Raw genomic sequence first — 13,663 nt, 5'->3', positions numbered from 1 at the left:
CAGAATGCAGAGTATACGACAAATGGTCAAAACGTGAACCTTCACTATAGAAAAATAGGCTGTAGCAGTGTAGCATATAGTCTTACAAATCGTATTCCAAATGTGTATGTTACGAGCCCAGTTGTTGTATTATAGGTAATTAGGTAGTGGGTACTGGTGTATACCGGTGGCGACCAGTCCGCGTCTGCGAGTTAGTTCCTAAATTTCTTGTTGGTGTTGGTTAGGTACTAGTGTACTACCTATACCTGTATAGTATATACCTATTTTTAGATTTTGTATTACACAGCCAAACACAAGTTTAAATTTTGATGCACAGTGGAACCTCGATAAGTCGAAATTCAAGGGAAATTAAATTTTTTTACCTACCTAGGCACTGTGTAAATCATAAAAATATTATGAAATATTTTTCACTGTACGCAAATGACCGTCTACATTATACATACTTTGCAACAACAAGGTAAGCAAATATACATTTCAAATAGATATGTCGGTAAAATGTTACACTTGTCACTGGGAGAAAACTGTATAAAAAATACAACGTGGAGAAAATGCATTCTGATATAGGTAGGTTGAGAAAATGTAGCGTACCTACCTTCCGGCTACCATACCTACCTTCTTCTTGTATTGCCTACACAACTATACATTAGCAATTTGTGTATGGTCATGTGTAGTAGGTAGGTACATGGTTACATTATTTTTATATTAAACATTTAAACCCTGTAAAATATACAAGAACTTTTAATGTTTTCTACAAAAATAACGTGAGTTTCTCACTTTCTCGTACGTCAAGTATAATTACTTAATTCAATATGTAATTAATACAGGAACTATAACCGCTCAAATATCTTCTGTAGTATTATACATTATATACTTACCGTCCTACACTCCTACCTATGTGTACCATTGTCAGTTTATTAATTTAAAATGTTATTTTTAGAATTATCGACTTTTATAATCGTTGAAAAATGTACAGAAGCATAGAGAGTAGAGACGTATATACTATATAGGCTCAAATAGGGGGGAGGTCTTTAAGGGCTAAACGCCCAAAACATTTACTACTTTTTTTTAAGCTTGTTCAATATTATATAGCAGGGCTCCAGCCCTCCAAATCTTAAATTCTATTTGCGTCTATGGTCGTATGTCAACCGAATATTCATGTATGATTATGATACTATAGGTAGGTACCTACCTTTATTATGTTTAGTAAATGTACTTAATTAGTTTTTATTTCAAAAACAATACCCATACAAATAATAATATCATGTTATATTTGTTAAATTTGTTTCATAGGCATATTATAATACAGTACTGAATATTAATGTTAAGATTCTTAATTACATACACCGTATTTGAATAACCATATAAATAAATAATATGTATATAATAAACGATAAACCTACATAGGTAATGTACTATTAAGTATTAAAAAAAATTACAAAGTTTTGTTAGTTGTTACGTAATACTATATATATTACGGTCTTCTATATATTATAATTAAACTTGAATGAAAAAGTATCATAAACTTGATAGGTAGTTGTTTTAGTATTTTAGGAATATACGTGGTGTAGGTACCTCAAACAGTTAACCCACTTAATACGTGTAGAAGAAAACCTATAGGTACCTATCTACCATTCCTGGTCAGGGTTTAATGCATGAGGCTGGGATTGGTGACTGGTCTACAGCCTTTACACAATTTTACTTTATAATCGAAAGATAAATAATTCATTTTTAAACGACAAAACACAACACGATCGATGTTGTAGACTTCTTCACGAGAACGACGAGGAAATAGTTCCACTACCAATAGGAGGTACATTATTGTAAGACTAAAGAAATAATTATAAATAAAAACAAATGTAGGTACCCAAGAATACAAATAAAATATTTCATTATTTATAAATGTGTGAGTAATGAGTATCTCCTATTAATAGATAGGTACTTATTAATATTATTTAAAACGATTAATCCATGAAAGCATATTGTGTCTGAAAGCAACGATAAATTAAAAAAAAAATAATAATTTGGTGCCATTGCAATGGTGATCTACGTGTATCCGTGTAGGAAATATAAATATAATATAATAGCGATCTTGTGCACTATACTGATATCATAACTGGTCAGAGGTCACTAATCAGGTACCTACTTTCACGTATGGTTTATAATTATTATTTCACATATATATAGATAAGTAAATTATGCTACAGTAGTTTTATAATCTATATACCTACCTATTTTTTTTGTTTCTGCAATGCGGAAAAAATAAACACAGTTTGAGTAAATTAGATACTTAAAAATTCATAACGTTTATGATTATATAACGTATGATAATAAAACAATATCAAAAGTAATGTAGATAGGATGTATGGTTGTTTTGAGAATACCCACGTAACCAAGGGGAGAAGTGTCCATTCTTAATTACCATTTAACGGTACTATTACAACTGCCACATGGTTTTCGAAAATAATTAGAAATACGAAAAATAAATTGCCATCAGCTTAGGGAATCACTTGGAAGTTTGAAGAAAAATATAATACTATATATTATAAAACTGCATCTGGAGGATACAAAACGTCAGTTATCTTATCGGCACACGTTTTATTCCTAACACGCACGTATAGGACGGTACAGGTACTTTAACTGGGTACTTATAATATAATACGAATAATGAATTGTAGGGCGTTGAAAATGTTGGAGGGTGGTGGTGGGTGGTGGTGGGAGCCGGGGATATAGTGTACCTATATAATATTATAAATCGTATACAACGACAATTCAAATTTGACCTATATACGAGTGGCGGGTTTCAACGCCGCGCCGTCAGTATGTCGTCTTCATAGCGTCCATCAGGTTCTTAGAGTAGTCCTTGTAGGCGCCGTTCTGCTGGGATGCGGCCGCCGATTGTTGCACGTACGAGGAGTAGTCGCCCGAAATGTCGGCGGTGAGGGGCGCGAATGCTGCCGCTTGACCAACCGGCCCAACGGCACCCGAGGCCACAAGGTTACCGGCACCGAACCCGAAGCCTCCGAAGTTGGGGTTCCGGCAGAACCGTAACATGGTCAATACGGTGGGCAGTGCCATGACGCCAAGCACCAGCATCTTCTTGATGATCATGACGGCCACCAATATTGGCACCAACAGCGTTTTGATCACCAGAAACTTGAACGTCGCCAGCAATGGGAACAGCAGAGCATACTTCTTGTGTGGGTGCTTGGCTCGACCTGTAATTAGGTAAACCACTGTGAAAAAAAAAAAAACTAAACAATAATCCTAAGTCACACCGCCATCTTTGTAATAGGTGCTGATGCAGTTGTTGTATCATCGGTTTTGTGGTTGTGCCGTGGCGGTGCCGGTGGGGAGGGAGACAAAAGACAAATCAAATGTAAAGGTACGTATCTACCTATGTTCTTATATAGCCATATTATACATATTATAGCCTGTAATAGGTGTGTATAGGTATTAACATTGAGTATACTAATACCTAATGGTATTAGGTACCGACCTAGTTAGCAAGGGCATAGGATTGAATATTTGAATATACAAAGACATTAAACATAATATAGGAGATAGGTACAGTATAGGTATTATGCTATGTATCTATGCATCTATTTATATATTTTTGTCTTGAAATATTATTTGGTACTATTGGTAGGTATTATTGATTATAATTTATTAAGTTATAACTTATAAACGAACTATATTGGTTTATTAAAACACAAATATCAAATTGTATTTAGTCCCTTGCATTTCGTAATTCGTTATAGGTAACTTAAAACTGATATCTACTGTACCTACCTATAATACTGTATACCTACTGAATATAATTATATGTATGTGGTGTAATAGATTCTATAGGAAGATAATTTACCGACAACTGATGAGTCATATTACTATAGCTGACATTATTAAAATACAGGATGAATTGATTTTTCAATAATTATGAAAACATTTGAGGATCACATCGCATTGTAGGTACTCGGAAACAGGTTAGGTTTGGTGCAGTGTTCTCGTACACATCAGTTCCGTATAAGTGGAAACACGCTATTGGTGTAAGTACATACCGTAGTTTGAGAATTTTCGATTCTCTTAAGATTTATAATTTTACATACCTACCTATCTAGTACCTAACGGATTGTTCCAAGTGGAAGCGATGTAAGGTTACCCATTTGCTCAAAATTACGATTCCCGTTTAATTAAGAGTCATTCTAAAGACAGTTTAGGTTAGTGTCACATCTCGCACGCAGGCACGCAGCAGATTATTGTTCTCACACTCAAGTCACAACTCTAAAAATTGTACCTTTAAATTATATTACAATTTACAATATTTTTTATTTTAATACCGGCACTGTAGATATATGTATAGTTTCTCGGTATTCCGTTAATGCTGGTACAAGTTTGTTAGTTACAGTCCAGTTTTGCGCAGTTTTTTCGAGGCCCGTACTTTGCTAGTATTTTTCCACTGTGCCAGAATTATAGACTACCAGACTAGAACCAGTACTCATCGGTTCCTACCTGCTATTTTTTAGCACTGGTGCAGTATTGGGCATTGGCTAGAAATTATAATTTTAGTCAGTACATACTACGCCTGTGTGGGCCAACCAATTGTTGATTAGCTAACACTGACGCAATACCTACTACACCCCTGTTGTGTGTAGGTATTGGAACAAATAAAAAATGTCCGATTGATGAGTCTGCTTATTGTAATCGTTTTTGGTGTTAATACCTACCTATATTATTTATATATATTATATTATATCTAATAATGTCCAAATAATTGGTTTAAATTGAATAATATTAGTATATAACACGATGACGCATTATTTTCTAACATTTTGCTTTGCAGTGGTTCAGCCAAAAACAGGACTTTCGCACGTACCCACGAAACATGTCTGCTTTTTTATTGTTCAATTACTATCGTGAGTCCCGGATGTTATTATTACGTGTTTTTTTATTTTTTTATTTTTTTGTTCACCGCTTTCAATCCAATCGCAATATTTTATTGCACACCGCATCGTTATTTTTGTCGTCTCCGTAGTCTGTGCCTATCCAATATTTTATTTGTAAATGGCACCAACCACATGACTACAACAATCTACACCGTAGTCGCAGTTTTTTTTTTAAAAACATCCATCCTGTTCGACTTCGACACGTAGATATATTATCATGAAATATCAATAATTATGTATGTAATTTATGGACGATACTAATATTTAAAATTGCGTCATTACGACTCGCATGGGATTATACTTGTCATTTGGGGATTAAAATACTTTGTTGTACTTACTGGCTACTACAATAATTGTGGTAAGATTTAACCTGTTTATAACTTCAAACTTGTCTATTATAATTTGTTTTTGCAAGAAATCAAAGAAGAATAATCGTTGATTTGAATAATTAATGAACAGTTTTGAAAGTCTAGTTTGAAAATTGTTTTGAAGGAAAATCCCTGTTACCAAGATGTTAATTTTTTCCTAAGATATTTGCAGAGATTATTTGCAATCAAAATATATTTAAATTTTTAAACGGAAACAATCACGGTATGTACCTATAGAGTAAATATAAATTGTAGATAATATTGTTCTTATTTTAGTTATAATTATGTCATTTAACGATTCTAATATATAAACTGGTTGATCGATGATGGCACGAAACACTTATCAACTGTGCTTTATTTGATCTTTCAATGAAAAAATAATAATCAACTAACCGATAAAATAAACAACCGGTATTCATATTTTTTTGATGTGCTTTGTTTATGGAAATACACAATACATATGAGTTATAACCTTATAGATTATATTAAAATAGCTATTACTCCAATAGTCCAATGTAGTTTCAGCTAAACATGTTATCGAGATTTTGTACGCACTCTACGCGATCACGTTCCCATCTGTCAATAGTACAGGTACCTATTATAATCATAATGTTGTGGTTAATCAATGTGCATCCATTGTGTGTGTACTTATTACGTCTATATAATGGCTTAAGTTTTTAGAGCGTTAACTTCAATGATAAAATAAGTACGTACCTAGTTAATATAATATAATTTATTCTTACAGTATTTACGTTTAAATTTACATATTTTTATAACATTAAATCTAACGCCTTCGAATTTGACGCTATAGAGAACAAAAAAATTAGTTTAACTGTTTAATATTTATCATAATATTAACAACAATATTACGTGATAGGTACACATTTTCTTATATAATATTTTATAATACATTATAATTTAATACAATCATCAATCGGTTCATAGGTCATATTGACAAAATATCGTGGACAATTAAAACTAACGTTTTAACATGCGTAACATTCTCCTAACTTTTTTTATTGTATACGCCCCACGTGTATATTATATAAATTATACAAAATACTAATCATTATCGCTGTTTTAGAATTCTTTGATTTCTTTATGTGAAGCACTGAATAACACATTTTGCTTGGGCTGAAGTAGCATTAATACTGTATAAAGAGGAAAAAACATTCATATAATGGATATCTATACACGATCAGTAAAATAAAATAAATTCTCACAGTCCACACAATGTGAATATATTTTTTACAACAACGAAGGAAAGTGCCACCGGAGAGACGTATGTCCGCCTATACGATTTAATTGAGTATGTTTGTATATAGTGTATACCGTATATTGTCCATATATATATATATTAATATGTTAGCGTGTGTAATGTATGTGTATAAATTACATACGATCAAATTAAAACGTTATATTTTTGTCTCGCACACACAGTGTCCTTACTCGGTACTCCTATTGTATTTTATAATTATTTTTTGTTCTAAAATAAAAAAAAAAAAAACATATAATACTTTTTATGCGCTAATGTGATTTTATTTTATACACATAATATGGACTGGAGTGTGAAATATCGACCAGCGAAATACTCAAAGTATATAATATAGGTACCGATCGTTTTGTGAAATTGTAAATATTTGACAAGAGACGAGACAAAATGACTTATCGGTATTTCCCTATAGCGAACGCCACAATCGTTGTTCTATATGTGAATTGCGAATCGATTGGTATTTTTGACCTTTTTAAAATGTCAAAATGTTTCGACTTTCTAACCTTCAGGCACTTTCAGATGTATCAGATGTATAAAAATCATTACTCTTTAAGTAGGTATAAACTGTCAAAATAATTATCAATATTCGATGTATGTACAGTGGGAAGTTGTCTTGTAATTTGTATTATAAATTCTTGAAAGATGAAATAAAATATTTCAGAACACAATCCATATTTTGTTATAATAGTTATTGTTAGGTACTGCCACGTTGTAGCATAATATTGTGCGTATAAAAAGTTTTGTAAAACAAAAGGCGGAAGTGATGAAAATATTCCAATTTGTTAAATGTGTCTTATTATTGTTACGTTTTTACCTACGGCATGATATATAAACAATATTTCATTTTCTCAATATATAACCGACGATTAAATATTATATATTTTTGATACTCAGTTTATTTGATAGGAACCTATGTACTATATATCTAATAATAACTCATAATAGGTGTTATAAAAGAAAATTAAACTACAGTGGAACCACTGGAACCTCGATAACTAGTATCAGTTAGGAACAGAAAAAAAAATCAGATATTTGCTATAATTGTTATGAGCCGAATACTGAGTGGTTTCATGCATATTGTAATTTTATAATACCTTAGCCAAAGTAGTCGAAGTATTGAAATTTTATCAATCAGAGAAATGTAAATAAAATAAAAAAAATTTTACTCATGAAATAACAATTTTTGGTTTTCATTAGTTTCCTAGTAATAACTGCAAAGTATTAGAAAATCAAAATAATAAAAAAACAACAATAATTTTTGATATTTTTTGCATTGAAAAACTGTATTTAGATTTGACTCAATTGTTTAAAATAATAGCTTCGCGATAAATATTTTACAAATAAATCTAATAGGCATATTTGTAAACATTAAATACTTTGAGTGACTAATGTAGCTAATAGCTATGCAAGTATAAAGTTATGAACTTGAGAGTAAACTATGACCATATATTTTTGAGTAAGCTAAGACCTCTTTTTATAACTTTTTTGAGGTGGTTATAATAGTTTTCACTGGAAACATCTTAGTAGGACTTAAGACTCTTTAAGCCTTTCTAATATTCATCTATGTACTACAGCCAAATGATTTATCTTGATGCTTTTTCATTTTATATTTTACAAACGATTTTATAACAGGTCAAAAATATTATGGTACGTATGAAATACACAAATATTGTATTACGTTAAAAATTAAGTTATAAATATTTCTCAGAACAAATAGAGTTCAGAATTTTAGAAGATAGAACTCAACAAAATTATAATTCTATTCGATGAGTAGGTGTTCTATAAAACAATGAATACATTTTATAATATAATTATCTTTTTAAGTCATACTATTCAGTTTATAAAACTTTTTTATCGTGATTTTATCGTCGGGTTAGATTTTACGGTTAAACTTTAAATAAACGATTTGTTTTTCATAGAATTGTTTGATTTGACACTGATTAAAATATACGGATAGTTGATTGTTCATCTATACAAAAAAGTTCATTATATCATTCCGGTATTTTAAATCCGTTGTTTTATAAACATTTCAACTAGTTTATTGCACATTTTTAAAAAATATTATTTTTAATTTGAAAAATGAAATTTAAAAATATATTTTAACTGTAGAAGAATATATTAATATTATAATTTGTAATAACATACTGCAGTACGTCGGAAAACATATATTATCGTTACGTCGAGGTAAACAAATCTGATATTCATTGTTCACTAATACCTATATGGCTATATGTAATATTTTAGGTACGTCTCTATTATATGTCTACATGTAGATATAATAATAATCTTGGGGGGGACGAGGTGGCCGAGCGGTCTAACGCGACGGATTCGGCACAGCCGGTCCGAGTTCGATCCTCGACCACTGGGCGGCATTTTTCTCCGTGCAAGTCACGGTGTCCGGAGAACAAGTGCCGCCATCCCCCCCCCCCCCCCCGGGGCACGGCAGAAACCTACGGGTGCCCCATTAGAAATTCTGCCAAACACAACACACACGTGTACCAACCTATCCAACCTACCAACCTATCCAACCTACCAACCTACCAACCTACCCAATATAAAACCTACAGTGCCCTCCCCACACCCAATGGCCTATGTTGCCGCGGGTTACCCAATAAAAAAAAAAAAAAAAATAATAATCTTGGACAATTTTAATATGATGTTGGTTTGTATGTGAAAATTACATTGTTTAATGTTCTACAATTTATTGTACCTAAGCTACCTGTTATAATATTTATTAGTGTTTTTCTAAAACTTTAGAGTCCTGAGCCAATTATAACTAATATTTTACCCTTCCAAACTTACATTACATTTAATATTCAAACCAAATATTGACCCAACGTTGAAATAATAGTCATAATTATAACCTCTAAAGTCTAAACTATCCGAGCCATCTCAAAACGTTTGATAAAATAAATCGTTATTCCACGGCTATGTCCATTTTACTGAAATCATCCATATTATTTTAATTTGTAACATTAATATTTAATATGAAATTGTTTTATGAATATTTTAGCACAATAGTAAGACATAAAACATATTACACATTTGGTTAAGCAATTGGGTAAGGAATTACTTGCTTACCCATGCGTATAAATCATTGAATGAATACAATTTGAATATATACCTACTATACCTACTGGTCTACTGGTTTTCCAATGGCAATAATTTGTACTGCATAGTTACTTCAAATAAATACGTAGGTGCTATAAATTATTCGAAACCGAAAAATGTTGACTGTAAATACAAGTGATACTGATATTTGATTTTTGTGACATTACGATGAAGCCATGAAATTATTATTTTTATATTTATGTTTTCCAAATACATCCGATGTCTGATATTTGAAAAGACTACAACGAATATTCAAATGTTTGTTTCCGTGGTGTTGATAAATGTTCAATAACACGTTAGTTTTAACTTTCGTTTTATATATTGTTATTATTTGTCTATAAACTATATCAAATATTTATACTCACTTTCATTGACCACTTGAAAAACGTCGTTTTCGTCAACGACTGTGACAGGTGGAAATTTTTTAGACCATTGCGGGAGAGACAACAGAATTCCGTGGTCGCTACTGTAGTTTGTCAGTTTTTTGAATGCGTAGACCAATTGATCCCAAAAATTTCCTGTGTTCCAAGATCTACTCTCGTCGATTTCGTAGCGTTGATCGATGTTCATTGTATCGTTATCGAATTTCAGCTTAATAAATCGCATTATCGGTCCACTGTCGTTATTCAATTGCTATAGAAAATAATTTTGTGCAAACATCCGTTATAATTTTAACATGTTTATTTGAAAATAATTTATCTAAAAATATGTAAAAACGCTACTTTGTTTATCGACGATGTTCATAGGGAGGTACGTACATATTTAAATATAGGTAGTACGTTCTATATCAATGCACACAAATCAAATTATGGTTTAGCTGTTTCTATCATCATAATGATATCCATTGCAAATGATAAACTATGACGTAGGTACCAATAATTGATTGTTTTAATTTTAGTTTCAATGAATTACTCAATATTTTTTATGATGTAGGTATAAATATATAGTAAATTATATTAAATGTTGTATTTGTTTTGCAACCATTTTTATACATGTAAAAAATTAAAAATGTCTAGTATAATTGGGGTTTAACTCATAAATAAATTGATAATTAATAATATAACACTAGATTTTTGAAAAAAAACAATTTATTTTTCATAAAGATTTTTTTTACTTTATAAAAAGAAAACCCGTATTTTTAATTAATTATTCTGAAGCAGATTATTTGTGTGAACATTTCGATTATTGAACGAAAATAGTGATAGGTAAGCACTAAGCAGATACCCTAAGATTGAGATCTTACTTGGTTTCCCAAGTACTAAGCTACTATTAATTCCTCATTTCATAACTTGAAAGTTAAAACGCTTGTAAATCAAAAAATGTGTACAAATGAACACTTCCGTAAAGATGTTCTGTTGAAGAATACAAAATTAAAAATATCGGATGCCGTAGACATGAATAAAATACTGAAACATGATTATGAAAAAAAAATTGTTGCGTAAAAATAAATTGTGATAAGAATACGTGAGACTTAACCTATTTCAAGGCTTTATATAGCTTATAATTTCTTTTTTGTAATTTCAAAATCATAAAATTGTACTTATAGACATTTAGTGATGTGTCCGTTGCATGAAACCCTCCTGTATTTATCGAGGTACCTACGATATTATATACTCACGTTTGATCTCAAGAAATTCTCCGGGTCTTCGGTGACTTTTGCCAGAGTGTCCAATATCAATTTGCCCACACATTCTTGGGTTAGGTTCGTATGACGAGGACCACACTGGTCGAACATTGACGATTGTAAACTCTTGCAGATAACCAACGCCACTGTCAATAATGCGAAGGACACTTTGAGCAGCAACATATTATATTATAAGACACGATGACCGACCGCGGATCGCATCTACCGAGCAACTAATGACCGTCATTAGAAGAGAATTCGACGTTTAGTTTTTCTAATAGGACGATATCGATTGATTCATTTCTCGTCAGCTCGCACCTGCCTCCACGGGGAAGCGTCATGCGGAAATTCGGGCCGTCTCAAGTCGTCCATGAGAACAGGTGGAAAATCTTGCACGCAAAAGTAGCTTATTTACTATACATAAGAAAATATGTCAAACGCAATTAAATGTTATTTTTAATGTTTATTATATTATTATACCCACCAAACGTTTTCGAAGAATTATTACTGTAATACTAGGTACTCGGTATACAGTATATACTATATACTATCCAATATAGCCAAAGGTATACATAGGGTTTTGTATATATTTTGCATTAAATATGGTTACAAGTTATACCTACTGTATTATATAGAATGTGCATTTTCTGTAAGACACTATCATAGTCAAGGGACTGGGAAAAGAATATTGTACATATTTTTTCGCTGATAATAATTTATAAAGCGTAAATATTTGTAACTCAATGGCAGTAGAATTAAATTTGAACAAGTACCTACTTAATTACGGAAACAAACAAATTTTTTTTCGTGTGTTAAGTTAGTCAGTATGTATAATAAGCAATACCTACAATAAATGAAGAACAATCAAAGCTTATAAAATCAAATAGCTACTAATTTCACATGAACATATTACATATTATACGAACATATTGTTTATTATAACTTATAAGCAACACAAAATCGTTTCACCGCGGCCAACGAAGGGAGTATACTTTTATGGATCGTAAAAAACAGTTTTGCTGACAATACATTTTAATGTCAAGAAAAAGTTTTTCAGCACAAATCGTCATGTTTTAAATTTTAAATTCCATTAGAAAAGGTTATAAGTATAGTCTGAAGTGATAGTGTTCAGTATATTATGCAGATCTGTTGGGTGCTTGTATTTTTAATTATCTAGGTACCTATATGGTGATAATTAGCTATAATATTTTAATATTTTACAATATATTATAATTATGTGCACTTACAACCGTAAACATTTTATGGACAGTGAATATTTCAAGGAAAATGTATATATAACGCTGCAAACATCTAAGGAAAGGATACGCGTAAAGGGGTTTCACAAAATAAAGGTTAGTAGAGTACTTTAATATATACCTAAATAGTATATATAAGTAGGCACTGAGCAAACTGAATATAAAGTAAAATGAACATTTGAGTTATAGACTTTAAATATTTTAAAAACAAAATGCAACGTTGTTGAAAATTATCATATAATAAAATTATCATATCTATATTGTTTTGTATTTGGAGTCTAAAATCTATAAAAGCTTGCTGTATTGAAATCGATATAACGGTGTATATTATTACCTTTTATATTTTGTATTATACTATTGTATCTATAGAGCGAACTATGAGAAGTTATAAAGCGAACATTTTTATAATTGTTTACAAAAAAAAAAATTATTTATAGCGATTGAATCAATTTTGGTGAGGGGCGGCTTCCTTACCCGGACCCCTAGGCCCTAGATATACGGCCTTGGGCTTAACATATACATCCAAACAAATATGTAGTAAATCCTTCTATGTCTTGGTAATAACATCCCAAATTCAAAATTACAAATTACTCTATGTAAATGACAAGTTTATATCACTGAAATGTAGTATTGGTTTTTTTAGAACGAAATATATCTTTTTTTCGTTGAAGTATTAAGATTTAAGAGTATCTATACGACGCGCGACGAGCTACGGGTGATGGAAGATAACCAATTTCTTTGAGAATAAAGCATAATAATTAAGTATGAAAATCGTATTCAGGTGAAGATGGCACCGTTCAATAATCATTAATGATATATTTTATCATACAAAACCTATGAGGTAAGCAATTTTTTTTAAATTATTTAAATTTATAAGTAATTTTGGAGTGTAGGCACCTAACCTACTGGGTTTCTCTAATATTAAATAAAAGCAATACAATACCATAAAGAAGAAAACAATTCTAATTATTAAAGACCTTAAAGTTATTTAATTACAATGCATGGCTAATGCTATTTATACGAAAACGGAAAGACATTCAGATAATTAATACATTAGTTATTAGTATTTAGGAATTCAATACCATGTGTAT

General features: G+C 31.0%; 1 protein-coding gene across 1 annotated transcript; it reads right to left on the bottom strand.

Annotated features, from left to right (window-relative positions):
* Window positions 1-1,320: 1,320 nt before the first annotated feature.
* Window positions 1,321-11,537, bottom strand: LOC132943413 (uncharacterized). The gene is made up of 3 exons (XM_061012399.1): window positions 11,311-11,537; window positions 10,058-10,325; window positions 1,321-3,215 (listed from the first exon to the last, which is right to left on the bottom strand). Exons 1-3 carry the CDS (start codon window positions 11,497-11,499, stop codon window positions 2,815-2,817), a joined length of 858 nt encoding a protein of 285 aa, XP_060868382.1. The 5' UTR covers window positions 11,500-11,537; the 3' UTR covers window positions 1,321-2,814.
* Window positions 11,538-13,663: the final 2,126 nt, after the last annotated feature.

The sequence above is a fragment of the Metopolophium dirhodum genome, chromosome 4 (genome assembly GCF_019925205.1).
Source record: "Metopolophium dirhodum isolate CAU chromosome 4, ASM1992520v1, whole genome shotgun sequence".
Lineage (NCBI taxonomy): Eukaryota > Metazoa > Arthropoda > Insecta > Hemiptera > Aphididae > Metopolophium > Metopolophium dirhodum.
This window is presented reverse-complemented; position numbering and strand designations above follow the sequence as displayed.

Excerpts from the sequence above, each read along its gene's own strand:
- LOC132943413 (XM_061012399.1), bottom strand. The coding sequence starts at position 11,499 with ATGTTGCTGCTCAAAGTGTCCTTCGCATTATTGACAGTGGCGTTGGTT. Across the intron at positions 10,326-11,310 it reads AGAATTTCTTGAGATCAAAC|CAATTGAATAACGACAGTGG; the intron begins GTGAGTATATAA and ends TATTTTCTATAG. Across the intron at positions 3,216-10,057 it reads TTTTCAAGTGGTCAATGAAA|GTCGAGCCAAGCACCCACAC; the intron begins GTGAGTATAAAT and ends ACCTAATTACAG.